At 39.9% G+C, this 17,473-nt stretch overlaps 1 protein-coding gene across 1 annotated transcript in view; it reads right to left on the reverse strand.

The window, feature by feature from the left end:
- The window catches only part of NPSR1 (neuropeptide S receptor 1), a 148,913-nt gene that overhangs the window by 42,063 nt on the left and 89,377 nt on the right, over positions 1-17,473 (reverse strand). Inside the window, 2 exon segments of the mRNA XM_045865118.1 lie at positions 3,409-3,428; positions 3,431-3,511. Of these exon segments, the coding sequence (XP_045721074.1) occupies positions 3,409-3,428; positions 3,431-3,511 (101 nt within the window).

Raw genomic sequence — 17,473 nt, forward strand, 5'->3', positions numbered from 1 at the left:
AAGAGTAGTGAGAGGGAATATCCTTGCCTTGTTCCCAATCTTAGGAAAGAAGCATTCAGTCTCTCACCATTAAGTATGAGGTTAGCGATAGCTTTTTGTAGATGTTCTTTACCAAGTTGGGGAAATTTCCCTTTATGAAAAGTTTACTGAGACTTTTTAACATAAATGGATATTGGATTTTATCAAATGCTTTTTCTGTATCTATTGAAATGATCATATAAATTTTCTTCTTTACATTTTTGATTTAATGGATTACTTTGATTTTTGAATGTTGAATCAGCCTTGCATACCTGGAATGAATTCCACTTGGTCATGGTATGTAATTTTTTTAATAAGTATTTTGGTTCAATTTACTAATATTTGTTGATAATTTTTGGATCTATGTTCATGAGAGATATTGGTCTATAGTTTTCCTTTCCTGTAATGTCTTTGCCTGGTTTTGGTGTTAGGATAATGTTGGATGCACAGAATGACTTAGGAAATGTTCCCTTTGCTTCTATGTTTTAGAAAAATTAGAAACTTATTAGTAGGGGCATCTGGGTGCCACAGTAGGTTATGCATTTTCCTTTGGCTCAGGTCATGATCCTGAGTTCCTAGGATCGAGCCCCACATCAGGCTTTCTGCTCAGCAGGGAGTCTGCTTCTCTCTCTCTCTCTTTGCCCCTCCTCCCCCCCATTCATGTGCTCTCTCACTCTCTCTCTCATAAATAAGTGAAATCTGAAAAAAAGAAACTTACTAGTATAATTTCTTCTTAAATATTTGGTAGAATTCACCAGTAAACCCATCTGGGCCTGGTGCTTTCTTTCTTAGATTATGAATTATTAATTCAATCTGTTTAATAGATATTGGTCTATTCAGATCATCCATTTTTCCTTGTGTGAGTTTTGTCAGATTGTGTCTTTCAAGGATTTGGTCCATTTCAAGTAAGTTATCAAACTTGTAGGAATATAGTTCATAATATCCCTTTATTATTCATCTAATATCCATGGGATCAGTAGTAATGACCCCTCTTTCATTTTTGATATTAGTAATTTGTGTCATCCCTCTTCTTTTCTTGTTTAGCCTGTCAAGAATTTTATCAGTTTTATTATCTCTTTGAAGAACCAGTTTACAGTTTCATTGATTTTCACTAATGAATTACTGTTTTCATTTTAGTGATTTGTTCTAATTTTTATCATTTAAGACATCCTGCTTGCTTTAGGTTTACATTGGTCTGCTTTCTCTAGTTTCCTAAGGTGGAAGGTTAGATTATTAATTTTAATTAATTTAATTTATTTTTAATAATTTTTAAATTTAAATTAATTTAATAATTAATTTTAATTAATTTTAAATCTTTTTTATTTTCTAATACAAGAATTTAAATGCTGTGTTTCTTCAAAAGCACTGTTTTTAATGTCCTACAAATTATGATAAATTATTTTTTCATTTTTTTCTTTGACCCACCTGTTACTTAGAAATGTGTTGTTTAATCTCCAAAAACACTGAGATTGGCCAGCTAGCCTTCTGTTATACATTTTTAGTTTAATTCTAGTTTGGTCTGAGAGCATAATTTGTGCTATTTCTACTCTTTTACATTGTTAAGGTGTGTTTTATGGTCCAGTATGTAATTTCGCTTGGTGAATGTTCTCTGTGAATTTGATAAGAATAAGTGTTCTGCTTTGTTGGATGAAGTGTTGTATAAATGCCAATTAGGTCAATTTGATTGATAGTTTAGTTTACTTCAACTGATAGCTATTTATTTCAACCATATACCCGCTTCTAACACTAAGTACTGGCATAATTTATTTCTCAGCAATTACTAGAATAAGTAATTGATAATGTTTATCTAAAAGGAAACAAAATTTTTAATAAGAAATTAAAATAAGTTTTAAAAAATTACCCCTGAGAAAATACCAGTTCCAGATAGTAATCAGGGCTCTTTCACATCAACTAAACTTTCAAGATTATGTTCAGATCACAAAAGATTTTTAATTTTAACTATTCTCTACCCATTTTCTGAAGATGGAGTCACTCCATTTTCAAGGTCTGAAAATGATAGAACAAATGAAAATCATAGATTGAATATAGATGCAAAGATTCTATAAAAATCTACTAACAAATGGAATCTTGTAGGAGAAGGTTTTCCAAAATTGCATTGTGCATCTATAAAACTACAATAATTTAGACCTGGAGTATGGGCATAAGAATAGAAATATATTAATGGAAAATAATTTTAAGAGCTCAGAAACAGCACATCAATCCTAACACCAGTTATAAAACAGTTCATTCTTTCTATACTTAGTTGATGTGCCTTAATCCATATTATGTACATATATGAGGTATTAATAATACAATATATATATGGGACATATGTAATATTTTACACCATATATTTTATATATATGTATATATATTTGCATTTATAATTTTTACATCAAAGCATATTCAACAGGCAAAGTGTAAATGTCTTTAATCTAAAAATAGATATTAACAATAACTGAGAAAAAACAAGTATCCCAGATATAAAAAAAAATTGAAAAAGGGTAATAGGCAATTTAAAGAAGAAGAAATTCAAATGCCAGTAGATATTTTTAAAAGTCCAATTTAGGTGGTAATACAAGAAATACAAGTAAAAACAACCAGAGACAATACCTATTTTCTAACAATCTGTCAATGTTTTTCAAAAAGAACAGTAGCCAGTGTTGTGTTAGTTTGAGGGGGGGAAAAGGCAAAAAAAAAAAAAAAAAAGAATTGACAAATTTCCTGGAGATTGTTTAGACAGTGCTATATATGCTCTTAATGTTTGTATCCCACCAAAATTCACATGTTGGAATCCTAATGCCCAATGTGATGGTGTTAGGAGGTGAGGCCTTTGGGAGGTGATTAAGTTATGAGAGTGGAGCCCTCATGAATGAGATTAGTGCCCTTATAAAAGAGGCCTGACAGAGCTCCCCAGCTCCTTCTGTCATGGGAGGGTATAATTTGAAGTCTACAACCTGGAAGAAGGTCCTCCATCTGACAATTTCTGGCACACTGTTCTGGAACTTCCAGCCTCCAGAACTGTGAGAAATAAATGTTTGTTGTTTCTAAGCCACCTACGCTGTGATATTTTTGTTACAGCAGCCTGAATGGACCAAGACAGCCAGAATAGGTCAAAGGCCTTCACATTGACCCCAAAATTTTACTTAATGTTTGAAATGTGAACATTTATATTCTTACTAATGTTATTTTTGTTTTATTTATATATTTATTATTTTAGCGAAAAAACAAAATAAAAAATCTTACAAATTATGCTTGTCCTTCCAACTAGAAGGAAGCGAGCAGTTTGTTGTGTAGAAGTGCTGGGTTCTATATTACTTTCCTTATGAAGAATCCAAGACCTAGTTTTGGTGTCAATTTGTCTCATCATGTATGTAAGGTGCGACATACCTGCAAATAGCGGACACTAGGCAAACGAGATCAGGTGCCAGAAAGTCTCCAGGGAATCGCCAAATGATGTCTGTCAAGATGTTAATCAGACCTGTGAAAGAGTCTAACAAAAACACACAAGTGGTTAATTTTAGTATCTTTCGAATTTCCAGGCTTGCCACAGTAGAAATGAATTCCTGGGGAGATTTTTTTTTTTCCCCCTGATTTATCAGGTGACCATTAAGGAAAAGTAAGCCAAAGCAGGAGTCCACTGACTTTTATTATTGGAGCTTGTTACCAGTCAGATAGAGCCACTTTGGAAGGATTTTGGTAATGATTAAAATGATTTTGGTAATCATACAGTTGACATTTTAAGTCACAGAAGAGGAATTTTAAGGGGGTTTAGATCCCTATCCAAACAAGGACTGTTTGAGGATCAATAAGGGCAAAATTGAGAAAAGGAAAATATTTATCTTCAAGAAATCCCTCAAAATCCCCCTTTTTGTATCGTTATTTTACAATGTGGACCTCTTGTTACCTCTCTACCATCAACAACTTCCCTCCACCCCCACCCCAGTTTCCTTTTCTTTCTTCACCTTTCCCCTTTCAATATCTGTCTCTGGAAAAAGTCAAGTGCATGATCTATCAGTTTAATCAAGTTAGTTGGTTAAACTACAGAGGAACTGAGGCCAAGATTCGAGACCAAGGTCAGAGACTTTATGCTCCTGTGGTTATCTTTACTCGTTTCTATAGTTACAGATTGTAAGCTGTGCAAATGTCTACATCAGAAATGGTAAAATATACTATATGTCTTGAAGCTCCCTCTCACCTTTCCATGATCAATATCGCTAATTGATCATGTGATTCAGAATCTTTCTCAAAACAGTGCTGGAGGGATTCTCTGCTGATTGATGGATAGGGCTGGGACTTAAAACAGGAAAAATAAGAATTCATTGACTTAGGGTCACTTTCTTAGAACATGGGATATAACACTCTGTCAAGGACCCAAGAGACAAGGCAAACTCATTGATAGGGTGGCTCTTAGAAGTCTGGAGGAAGTGTTGGTCCTTCCTAGGCAAGGAAATGGCTGAGTTGCCCTGACAGACAGTGGAAAAAAAGAATAAAAAGACCAAAGGAAGTGGGCATGTTGTAATGGATATATTGTGTGAAGCCAGAAGACCCACCAGGGAATTATATTCCATGGAAGGGCTCAGAAGACACATCATTCATGAAGAATGTACTGGTGAGAGGAACACCAGCATTACAAAGAAGCTCAGGGGTGGCTTCCTACTGTAAGCCAGAGTGGATGGTAGGAGAGGTGGTCATAGAACCAGGTCTTGTAGAATTATAGTAAGTATACACTGTAATAGTTCTCCTAGTCCTTCCCCAAAGGGACCTATGGTCATTTATTTGAGTGACAGTACACTGGGGAAAGAAGAATATACAGACATTTTGAGGACTATTAGACACAGGGTCTATGTTGACATGATACTTGGCTACCTGAAATGTCATTATGGCCCCACTACAAGAGTGGAATCTTATGGGACCAGGTAACAAATAGAATTCTAGTTGAAGTAGAATGGTTCGCTAGACCTGCAGACCTTTCATTGTTTATTTCCCCAGTCCCTGGGTATTTAGTTTGTATTGACATACTTGGCAGTTGGAATAACTCCATATTGGGCTCCTCATAATAGTGGCAGACAGTAAGACTACTCATTTGCACAACATGATGAATTACCCCTTATCATGGTCAATCTAGCTATTGTTGTATTTGACTGTCTTGGAATTACCAACAATGGAGACCAACACTGAGCCCCAATATAACACTATTCCTTAAGACCAACTCGCTACCTTGTGAAAAGTTGACTGCATTGGGTTCCTTCAATACTGCAAAGGCCAGCTGTCCATCTTCCCAGTGTATACCTATTCTGGGTATGAGCTTGCCTTCCCTGACCTCTGAGTTGTAATCAACACCTCACCAATCTCCAGAGGATTTCTGATTGCTCAACTGGAATGGAATGCCACACAACATAATATCTGATCAGGAGACCCACGTCCTAGTGAAGGGGATATAGCCTTGAACCACTGATCATAGAATCCTCTGTTTATATCACATAGTGTACCACCCAGCAGCAGCTGTCTTCTTGGAGCACTGGGATGGACTACTAAAGGCACAGATAAGGGTCCAAATTAATGGCACTCTGAAAGGATGGAATGCCATCCTTCAAAATGCTGCATATGCATAAAATCAGAGCTTTCTTTATGGTGCTGTGTTCACTAATAGGAGGTAGACATACATCTGAGAACCAAGGGGTAGAGACAGGAATGGCCTCACTAGACATCACTCCCAAAGGAGCCCTGGGACACTTTGTGCACCATTCTGCTCTGCAGCCTGGAGGGCCTGGTTCCAAAAGGAAGTACAAACCTGCCAAGGGACATAGCAAGGGTCCCTTTGAACTAAAAGTGATGACTGCCACAAGGACTCCTTTGTCCAGGGACTAGCATTCGAGAAGAGAAGTCACCACTGTGGCCAAAGTCATTGGCTATGATCAGCAGATGGCGGTAGAGCTGGGTTTATACAATGAAGAAAGAGAAGAGTATGGGTAGGACACAGGCAATTTACTTCTCAAGTTATGATTGACGGCAGTAAAGAGTGAATGAGGCTAGGGATGCTGGGCATACTGCCCCAGACCCTCAATGAAGAGTTGTGCAGATTATTCAGGCTCTCGGGTGCCCTGTCCTTCTGCGGTGGGAGGGTGATGGGGGTTGAAACTGAGTCTTTATTCTTTTTTTTTTTTTAAAGATTTTATTTATTTATTCATGAGGGACAGAGAAAGAGAGGCAGAGGGAGAAGCAGACTCCCAAGGAGCAGGGAGCCCGATGTGGGACTCGATCCCAGGACCCTGGGGTCATGACCTGAGCCGAAGGCAGACACTTAACCATCTGAGCCACCCAGGTGCCCCTGAGTCTTTATTCTTTTTTTTTTTTAATTAATTTATTTTTTAATTCTTATGTTAATCCCCATACATTACATCATTAGTTTTAGATGAAGTGTTCCATGATTCATTGTGCATAACACCCAGTGCTCCATGCAGAATGTGCCCTCCTCAATACCCACCACCAGGCTAACCCATCCTCCCACCCCCCTCCCCTCTAGAACCCTGTTTGTTTTTCAGAGTCCATCGTCTCTCATGGTTCGTCTACCACTCCGATTTCCCCCGCTTCATTCTTCCCCTCCCGCTACCTTCTTCTTCTTTTTTTTTTCTTAACATATATTGCATTATTTGTTTCAGAGGTACAGATCTGAGATTCAACAGTCTTGCACAATTCACAGCGCTTACCAGAGCACATACCCTCCCCAGTGTCTATCACCCAGTCACCCCATCCCTCCCACCCCACCCCCCACTCCAACAACACTCAGTTTGTTTCCTGCGATTAAGAATTCCTCATATCAGTGAGATCATATGATACATGTCTTTCTCTGTTTGACTTATTTCACTCAACATAATACCCTCCAGTTCCATCCACGTCGTTGCAAATGGCAAGATCTCATTCCTTTTGATGGCTGCATAATATTCCATTGTATATATATACATTTCTTTATCCATTCATCTGTCGATGGACATCTTGGCTCTTTCCACAGTTTGGCTATTGTGGACATTGCTGCTATAAACATCGGGTGCACGTACCCCTTCGGATCCCTACTTTTGTATCTTTGGGGTAAATACCCAGTAGTGCAATTGCTGGATCGTATGGTAGCTCTATTTTCAACTTTTTGAGGACCCTCCATACAGTTTTCCAGAGTGGCTGCACCAGCTTGCATTCCCACCAACAGTGTAGGAGGGTTCCCCTTTCTCCGCATCCCCGCCAACATCTGTCGTTTCCTGACTTGTTAATTTTAGCCATTCTGACTGGTGTGAGGTGGTATCTCATTGAGGTTTTGATTTGGATTTCCCTGATGCCGAGCGATATTGAGCACTTTTTCATGTGTCTGTTGGCCATTTGGATGTCTTCTTTGGAAAAATGTCTGTTCATGTCTTCTGCCCATTTCTTGATTGGATTCTTTGTTCTTTGGGTGTTGAGTTTGAGAAGTTCTTTATAGATTTTGGATACTAGCCCTTTATCTGATATGTCATTTGCAAATATCTTCTCCCATTCTGTCGGTTGTCTTCTGGTTTTGTTGACTGTTTCCTTTGCTTTGCAAAAGCTTTTTATCTTGATGAAGTCCCAATAGTTCATTTTTGCCCTTGCTTCCCTTGCCTTTGGCGATGTTTCTAGGAAGAAGTTGCTTTGGCTGAGGTCAAAGAGGTTGCTGCCTGTGTTCTCCTTTAGGATGTTGATGGACTCCTGTCTCACATTGAGGTCTTTCAACCATTTGGAGTCTATTTTTGTGTGTGGTGTAAGGAAATGGTCCAGTTTCATTCTTCTGCATGTGGCTATCCAATTTTCCCAACACCATTTGTTGAAGAGACTGTCTTTGTTCCATTGGACATTCTTTCCTGCTTTGTCGAAGATTAGTTGACCATAGAGTTGAGGGTCCATTTCTGGGCTCTCTATTCTGTTCCATTGATCTATGTGTCTGTTTTTGTGCCAGTACCATGCTGTCTTGATGATGACAGCTTTGTAATAAAGCTTGAAGTCCAGAATTGTGATGCCGCCGGCTTTGCTTTTCTTTTTCAACATTCCTTTGGCTATGCGGGGTCTTTTCTGGTTCCATACAAATTTTAGGATTATTTGTTCCATTTCTTTGAAAAAAGTGGATGGTATTTTGATGGGGATTGCATTGAATGTGTAGATTGCTCTAGGTATCATTGACATCTTCACAATATTTGTTCTTCCAATCCATGAGCATGGAACGTTTTTCCATTTCTTTGTGTCTTCCTCAATTTCTTTCATGAGTATTTTATAGTTTTCTGAGTACAGATCCTTTGTCTCTTTGGTTAGATTTATTCCTAGGTATCTTATGGTTTTGGGTGCAATTGTAAATGGGATCGACTCCTTAATTTCTCTTTCTTCTGTCTTGTTGTTGCTGTATAGGAATGCCACTGACTTCTGTGCATTGACTTTATATCCTGCCCCTTTACTGAATTCCTGTATGAGTTCTAGCAGTTTTGGGGTGGAGTCTTTTGAGTTTTCCACATAAAGTATCATATCATCTGCAAAGAGTGAGAGTTTGACTTCTTCTTTGCCAATTTGGATGCCTTTGATTTCTTTTTGTTGTCTGATTGCTGTGGCTAGGACCTCTAATACTATGTTGAATAGCAGTGGTGATAGTGGACATCCCTGCCACGTTCCTGACCTTAGGGGGAAAGCTCTCAGTTTTTCCCCATTGAGAATGATATTCGCTGTGGGTTTTTCATAGATGGCTTTTATGATATTGAAGTATGTACCCTCTATCCCTATACTCTGAAGAGTTTTGATCAAGAAAGGATGCTGTACTTTGTCAAAAGCTTTTTCTGCATCTATTGGGAGGATCATATGATTCTTGTTCTTTCTTTTGTTAATGTATTGTATCACGTTGATTGATTTGCGGATGTTGAACCAACCTTGCAGCCCAGGGATAAATCCCACTTGGTCGTGGTGAATAATCCTTTTAATGTACTGTTGGATCCTATTGGCTAGTATTTTGGTGAGAATTTTTGCATCCATGTTCATCAGGGATATTGGTCTGTAATTCTCCTTTTTGATGGGGTCTTTGTCTGGTTTTGGGATCAAGGTAATGCTGGCCTCATAAAATGAGTTTGGAAGTTTTCCTTCCAGTTCTATTTTTTGGAACAGTTTCAGAAGAATAGGTATTAATTCTTCTTGAAATGTTTGGTAGAATTCCCCTGGGAAGCCATCTGGCCCTGGGCTTTTGTTTTGGGGGAGATTTTTGATGACTGCTTCAATTTCCTTAGTGGTTATAGGTCTGTTCAGGTTTTCTATTTCATCCTGGTTCAGTTTTGGTAGTTGATACATCTCTAGGAATGCATCCATTTCTTCCAGGTTATCTAATTTGCTGGCATAGAGTTGCTCATAATATGTTCCTATAATTGTTTGTATTTCTTTGGTGTTGGTTTTGATCTCTCCTCTTTCATTCATGATTTTGTTGATTTGGGTCATTTCTCTTCTCTTTTTGATAAGTCTGGCCAGGGGTTTATCAATCTTGTTAATTCTTTCAAAGAACCAGCTCCTAGTTTCGTTGATCTTTTCTACTGTTCTTTTAGTTTCTATTTCATTGATTTCTGCTCTGATCTTGATTATTTCTCTTCTCCTGCTGGGTTTAGGCTTTATTTGCTGTTCTTTCTCCAGCTCCTTTAGGTGTAGGGTTAGGTTGTGTACTTGAGACCTTTCTTGTTTCTTGAGAAAGGCTTGTATTGCTATATACTTTCCTCTTAGGACTGCCCTTGCTGCATCCCAAAGATTTTGAACAGTTGTGTTTTCATTTTCATTGGTTTCCATGTATTTTTTTAATTCTTCTTTAATTTCCTGGTTGACCCATTCATTCTTCAGTAGGATGCTCTTTAGCCTCCATGTATTTGAGTTCTTTCTGACTTTCCTCTTGTGATTGAGTTCTAGTTTCAAAGCATTGTGGTCTGAAAATAGGCAGGGAATGATCCCAATCTTTTGGTACCAGTTGAGACCTGATTTATGACCTAGGATGTGATCTATTCTGGAGAATGTTCCATGGGCATTAGAGAAGAATGTGTATTCCGTTGCTTTGGGGTGGAATGTTCTGAATATGTCTGTGAAGTCCATTTGGTCCAGTGTGTCATTTAAAGTCTTTATTTCCTTGTTGATCTTTTGCTTAGACGATCTGTCCATTTCAGTGAGGGGGATGTTAAAGTCCCCCACTATTATTGTATTGTTGTCGATGTGTTTCTTTGCTTTTGTTATTAATTGCCTTATATAATTGGCTGCTCCCATGTTAGGGGCATAGATATTTACAATTGTTAGATCTTCTTGTTGGATAGATCCTTTAAGTAGGATATAGTGTCCTTCCTCATCTCTTATTACAGTCTTTGGTTTAAAATCTAATTTGTCTGATATAAGGATTGCCACCCCAGCTTTCTTTTGGTGTCCGTTAGCATGGTAAATGGTTTTCCACCCCCTCACTTTCAATCTGGGGGTGTCTTTGGTTCTAAAATGAGTCTCTTGCAGACAGCATATCGATGGGTCTTGTTTTTTAATCCAGTCTGTTAGCCTGTGTCTTTTGATTGGGGCATTGAGCCCATTTACATTCAGGGTAACTATTGAAAGATAGGAATTTAGTGCCATTGTATGGCCTGTAAGGTGACTGTTACCGTATATTGTCTGTGTTCCTTTCTGGTCTATGTTGCTTTTTGGCTCTCTCTTTGCTTAGAGCACCCCTTTCAAGATTTCCTGTAGGGCTGGTTTTGTGTTTACAAATTCCTTTAGTTTTTGTTTGTCCTGGAAGCTTTTTATCTCTCCTTCAATTTTCAATGACAGCCTAGCTGGATATAGTATTCTTGGCTGCATATTTTTCTCATTTAGTGCTCTGAATATATCCTGCCAGTCCTTTCTGGCCTGCCAGGTCTCTGTGGATAGGTCTGTTGCCAATCTAATGTTTCTACCCTTGTAGGTTACATATCTCTTCTCCCGAGCTGCTTTCAGGATTTTCTCTTTGTCTATGAGACTCGTAAGTTTTACTATTAGATATCGGGGTGTTGACCTATTTTTATTGATTTTGAGAGGGGTTCTCTGTGCTTCCTGGATTTTGATGCCTGTTTCCTTCCCCAAATTAGGGAAGTTCTCTGCTATAATTTGCTCCATTATACCTTCTGCCCCCCTCTCTCTTTCTTCTTCTTCTGGGATCCCAATTATTCTAATGTTGTTTCGTCTTATGGTATCGCTTATCTCTCAAATTCTGCCCTCGTGATCCAGTAGTTGTTTATCTCTCTTTTTCTCAGCTTCTTTATTTTCCATCATTTCATCTTCTATATTACTGATTCTCTCTTCTGCCTCATTTATTCTAGCACTTAGCGCCCCCATTTTTGATTGCACCTCATTAATAGCCTTTTTGATTTCTACTTGGTTGGATTTTAGCTCTTTTACTTCTCCAGAAAGGGTTTCTCTAATAACTTCCATATTTTTTTTCAAGCCCAGCTAGTATCTTTAAAATGATTCTGAACTCTAGATCTGACATCGTACTAATGTCCATATTGAGTAGGTCCCTGGCAGTCGGTACTACCTCTTGTTCTTTTTGTTGAGGTGATTTTTTCCGTCTCGTCATTTTGTGCAGAGGAGAATAGATTAATGAGAGAACAAATGCTAGCAGAGTAACCACATCCCCAGAAAATATACTCTAAACAAATCAGAAAAGACCTGAAGCAGTGGGATAAGAAAGGGAAATAGAGAAAAAATTAAAAGAAAAAAAGAAAAAGAAAAAGAAAAAAACAAAAACAAACAAAACAAAACAACAACAACAACAAAAAAACCAGAATGTGATCAGATATGATCAGGCTGGTATATAGATCAGTGCCACACACTAGATTTGGGGTGTATTTTGGTCTTTTAGAAGAAAGTGCCTCCCAAAATTAAAAAAAAAGAAAAACTTATATATGTATAAAAATAAGGGTTGATATGATGAAGGGATGGAATATGACTCTAAAGATGGAAATTATAAAAAATTTTATAAAAGGAATTGATAAGAAGTTGTTTGAAAAAAGAAAGAAGAGGATTTAAAAAAAAAGGGAAAAAAAGGGAGAGAATGTGATCAGGCAGGGGAGTAGAAAAAAACCATATACTAGAGATTTAGGGTATATTTTAATCTGTTAGAAGAAACTATCTCAAAATTTTAAAGAGAGAACAACTTATATATATAAGCCAAAAATATGGGTAACTACTATGAAGGGATAGAATATGACTCTAAAAATGAAAAATAAAAATGCTTTTTTTAAAAAAAGGGATTGATAAGATGTTGGTTGAAAAAGGGAAAAAGAAAAATCTTAAAAGAAATAAAAAGACAAAAAGACAGTTAAAAAAAAATTAACTTTGAAAGACTAAAGAATCATGGTAAAAAAGCCATGAATTCTATGTGCAGTATTCCCCTATCGCTGGAGTTCTGCCGTTCTCATTGATCGGTAAACTTGGTCTTGGCCGGCTGTTCTCGCTGATCTTCTGGGGAGGGGCCTGTTGCCGTGGTTTCCAAATGTCTCTGCTGGAGGCGGACTTGCCCCGCCCTTGCCCCCTCCCGGCTAAGGAATCTGCTCGGGTTTGCTCTCCGGGGCTTTTGTTCCCTGCGAGCTTTCCGTACAGCTTTGGAGGCGGAGAGTGAAAATGGCGGCCTCCCAATCTCCGCCCCGGAGGAGCCGAGAACTTGGGGCCCCGCTCCTCAGTGAGCCCCCAGAGAAAAGCCGTCAGTCACTCCCGGCTGCCCGGTCTCCGGCCGCACTCCGTGCTCACCCGGCCTGTGCCCGTGCGCCTCTGTCTCCGGCACCCGACCTGGGTGGAGTCTCCAAACCCAGCAGATGCCTGCGGTGCACTCCCGCGCGGCGCCTCCCGTGGGAGGAAGGTGAGTCTCCCCGGATCTGCCGCTTGTTGGGTCCCTGCTGGAGGAGCAGGGGCCCGACTGCGCCACAGATCATGGTTTATGGCCACCCCAAGCTGAGAGCCCGCGCCTGGGCTCCGCCTCTGCAGCCGGCTTCCCTGCTCCGTTACCTGGGAGCTCTGCCGCACTCAGGCACCCCCGGTCTTTCTGTGACCCCGAGGGTCCCGAGACCACACTGTCCCGGAGGGTTCCAGCCCCCGCTTAGCCACCAGAGTGACGTCCCGCAGCGGAGCAGACTTTTAAAAGTTCCGATTTTGTGCTCTGCGGCTCCATCACTTGCCAGAAGCGGCGACGGAGGCCCCCCCCCCCGCCGTCTATCCTCCCGTATCGCCGGGGATTCACTTCTCCGCACGTCCTACCTTCCAGAAAGTGGTCGCTTTTCTGTTCAGAGGGTTGCTATTCCTTTCTTCGATCTCCTGTTGGGTTTGGAAGTAGTTCAGAATGGTTTGATCCCCATCCAGCTGAATTCCTGAGACCAGAGGAAATCCAGGTCTCCCACTCCTCCGCCATCTTGCTCCGCCCCCCCGAGTCTTTATTCTTGTCATGAAGATGTGCACCCTGGCTTCAGGCTGCACAAAGACAAAGCAAGGGGCAACTCTGTCCTGGATGACATATGAACTGTACCATCTAATAAATTGTTCTGATCAAAATTCGAATCCTTCCTCTGTCGAGAAACACCGCTAGCTGTTATGGGAGAGGATTCTATTTCCGTGCAGCTCTACTGAGACAGAGGAGTGGGCAGAACCTCAGTCAGAAGTAAAGGCTTATGTGTTTGGCTGGATTCAGGCTCTCGGAAAGCTGAACAGCTAAACAACAAAAGAAACTTCAGTTTTGGAGTAGGCCACTCGTAATTCCATTTCCAATAGTTTATTTTTATTGCTGTGTTTCTGGTAAAGAGAAGTAAGAAGTAATGAAAACTGAAAATGACACTGTCACTTGGTTAATTACTTCTGTGGACCCTGGAGAATGAGAAGAGAAGGGAGGCCAGCGTCCCGAGCATGTAGGGCATATATAGGTGCTCAAAGCATATTTATCAAATAAATTGTCACTAAGGTTTGGAAAAAGCATTTATGGCTTTGTAAAAATTAAACTTTTATTTAGAGATAATTAAAGACTCACGAGAAGTTGCAGAAATAGCATAGAGTTTTCACGTACAAGTCACCCAGCTTTCCTTCTGACATGGTGACATCTTACATAACTAGAGTTGACTTTGTTCAAAGGACAATTATTACTCTTAATCCAGGTTTCTGTACAACTGAGCTGGTCTTAAGGAATGTTACTAAGCAGTCATTATATCCTTGTTAATATTTTAAGTATTTAAAGTATCTTAAGATTTTTTAACCTAACCAAAAACTATGAGGTAAGTTCCCCGTTTAATAGATAGGCAACTAAGTGTGATTAGAATCTTTTCTAAGATTTTATAACAAGTTAGAGGTACAGGCAGGCTTTTAACCCAGACTTGGATGTCCGTGTCCACAGTCTTCCACAGTACCTGTGTGTTTTCCTTTCCTTTTCTTTCCTCCCTTTCTAATTCTTGTTCTTTCTGTTCTCGTATATTCCGCAGACCAATATATAGACATGATTCTTCCTCCCATCCCCTCATTCCTTTTTCTGGCTGCCCTGATTTTTCTCTTGCCCCCCTCTATTTATAGGACCACTCCACCCATAGAATTTGCCTTTATTCCTTTAGACAACTGTGATGGTAAGTCTTCCTTTACTGGATCTTCACTATAAACAGGATAAGCTCCCAGCTTAGCATAAAGACCTTCCACAATCTGACCTTGCCTACCTCTTGCCAGATACCCATGTGGCATTTTTATATTGAAGACCATAGTGATCATACATTTGTGTTTTCAGATATGCATTCCCTTTTCTTGAAATTGCCTCACTCCAGGTATCAGTCTGTTGAATTCTTATTTACCTTTGAATATCTAGCTGACATGTCCCCTTTTCCAGGAGCTTCCCTTGACCATTCACACAGTAGAGGCTACAACTAAAGGTATTTGGCCCTCCCACTCTTATGCCCATCCGTCTCTTCCTTTTTGTGTTTCTGTAGATAACAATTAGACCACTGGCAAGCAAATGGGCACTACAACAAAAATGTCAGAGATTAGGGAATCTTGTAGCAGTCCTGGGTAGTCAGAGAAGTGCTGAGGAGGTCAGATTTGAGGAAGGTCTTCGGAATTTTGAGTTGGGACCTGAAATCTCAGGAAGCATTTCCTGGCAGGAATTGACTGGAGGGATGAGTGGAATGGACATTGGAGTTCCTTGGATCTTCTCTTTTGTTGTACTTATTCTTTAACTAAAGAATAATCGGGAAAATGCCTAAACTTATGTTTCTCAAATCTAAGTGATTATATTAACAATTATGATGTACTCCAGTAAAATTTCTTTTTTCCCCTGGAGCTCAGTCTGAAATAAGCCCAGATCTGGGAGTAGACTATCAATGGAACTGGGCCCCAGAGTTTGTGGCTATTAAGCAAATACTGCTCTATCTGATAAGTAAAAAGCTATTTAGTTACCTAAGTAATTGAATACATTGCAAATAAACCTTTCTTAAATGGTAATTAACAGGACCTTGGGAACAAAGGGTACACTTTAAAGGCTTAATCACTTCCATGCTATTACTCCTGCTTCTTAAAATTTCTTCAGTGAGAGATCCTAGGAAGCTGCAATACTCAGAAAAACCGAAACAGGCTCACCACAGGCTTCATTGCTCCTTTGATGGTCTCTAAGAAACCTGAATGTCGGTTCCCAGTTGGAGCATGGATATGGGTGGAGTGGGGAGAAGTCAAGAACGAGGGGACACCTGAGCTGAACCTTAAAGGGTCAGTGAGGTTGGGTTGGGGAAAAGCAGGTGAAAGACACTCATTCTAGGCAGAGATGACAGCATGAACAGAGTTATGGTATGAAACAACATCAGTTTGTGATTGTTGAAGTCTGAAGTAGGAGCTTCTAAGGGCAAGAAATGGGGCTGGGGAGACAAGAGTTGGACCTTTTAGGGTCTCGTGTGCCAGTTAAAAGAGCTTGTGCTTTTTCCTGTGTACTGTGGGAGCTATTGAATGTTTATGTGTTCAAACACCTGTTTCAAATAGATTTCTTTAGTCTCCTTTGGGGGATCAATTTGGGAGGTCCAATGCTGAAATCACACTATACTTTTAGGGAAAGATGCAAAAGTATGGGAAAGAGATAAGTGGTAGCTGGTGTATGTCAAATAGGAATTGGGATAGAGAGAAGGGTGCAGATTTGAGATATACTTTATAAAGTAAAATAAGGAGGACTTAGTGTTTTAAATGTGTGATACAGCGAGAAGTCCTGGCTTGGGTGTTCGTGGTAGATGGTGGTGCCTCTTGAGAAGACAGGAGGATAAGCTCATTATATTTGGGTTGTTCCCAGTTTTTGACAATTCCAAATAAAGCTGCTATGAATATTCATGTATAAGATTGTGTGTGAATATATGTTTTCATTTCCCTAGGGTAAATACCCAGGAGTAAGACTGTTGGGCCATAGGATGAGTATATGTTGAACTTCATGAGAAACTACCCGACAGTTTTCCAGAGTGGTTGTACCACTGTGATCCGTACCAAGAATAAATGTCTGAGAGATGCATTCTCTCCTTGTCAGCACTTGGTATTGTCAGTATGTTTTATTTTAGTCATTGGGCTAGGTGTGTCATGGTCTTTCATTATGGTTTCCATTTGCATTTACTTAATGGTTAGCGATGTTGTTGCTATGATCATCCGCAGCCCCTATGCTTCACATTCCTCTTTGAGTACTCTGTCAGGGTGGGAGCTGGGGTGTGGAGGGTTTTAGAGCTCCAGTCTCTACTTTCATCTGGCCCCGTGTTCCTGTTACATGGTTGTGGCTTGTTGCTCAGTGCTTGTTAAGCTGGAGGTTGGAGGGCTCTCTTTGTCCTGGCTCAGCCTTGGTCTTACATCAACCTGTGCACCAGGGCCTTGGGGTTGGGACCTTCTCGGGATTCGAATTCCTTCTCCACCATGGCACTCAAACTTCTGCCTTATATCTATGGTGGGTCTTGTGTGGGAGACAGTTTTATGCCCTTTCCCCAGTGGTAGGTGACGTTCAATGGAATTAGTAGAGTATCTTGAGCCAGCCATTTTATGCCCCCATCCCCAAGAGTTGAGGGCTTTTTATTGGTTGTCTCCATGTCTTTCCCTGTGCTCTGGGGCAACAGTATTTGGTCCCACAGTGGCCTAAGGTGTTGAGAGACGCGACTGAGCAGGAGGGCATGATAAACTAAACCTTCATGTATACCTCACACCATCTTGGTAACAACTCCTTAACTCTGCCATGGTAGAGCGGAAGCAGCCATAGACAACCCTTTAACTGAATGAATATAGCTGTGTCCCCATAATACTTTCTAAAAATAGGCTACAGGCTGGATTTGGACTGAGGGCTATAGCTTGTCAACCCCTGACCTACAGAATAAACTACAAATTGTGACATTTGGAGCCTTCCTGTCTACCTCTTAGGTCTGATCTTTTCTTGTCCTACTGTAAGTTTGTATCATAAGAG

This window comes from Mirounga angustirostris, unplaced genomic scaffold (assembly GCF_029215605.1).
Source record: "Mirounga angustirostris isolate CCGP_5_RB_7025 unplaced genomic scaffold, mMirAng1.0.hap1 SCAF_12, whole genome shotgun sequence".
In the NCBI taxonomy this organism is placed as follows: domain Eukaryota; kingdom Metazoa; phylum Chordata; class Mammalia; order Carnivora; family Phocidae; genus Mirounga; species Mirounga angustirostris.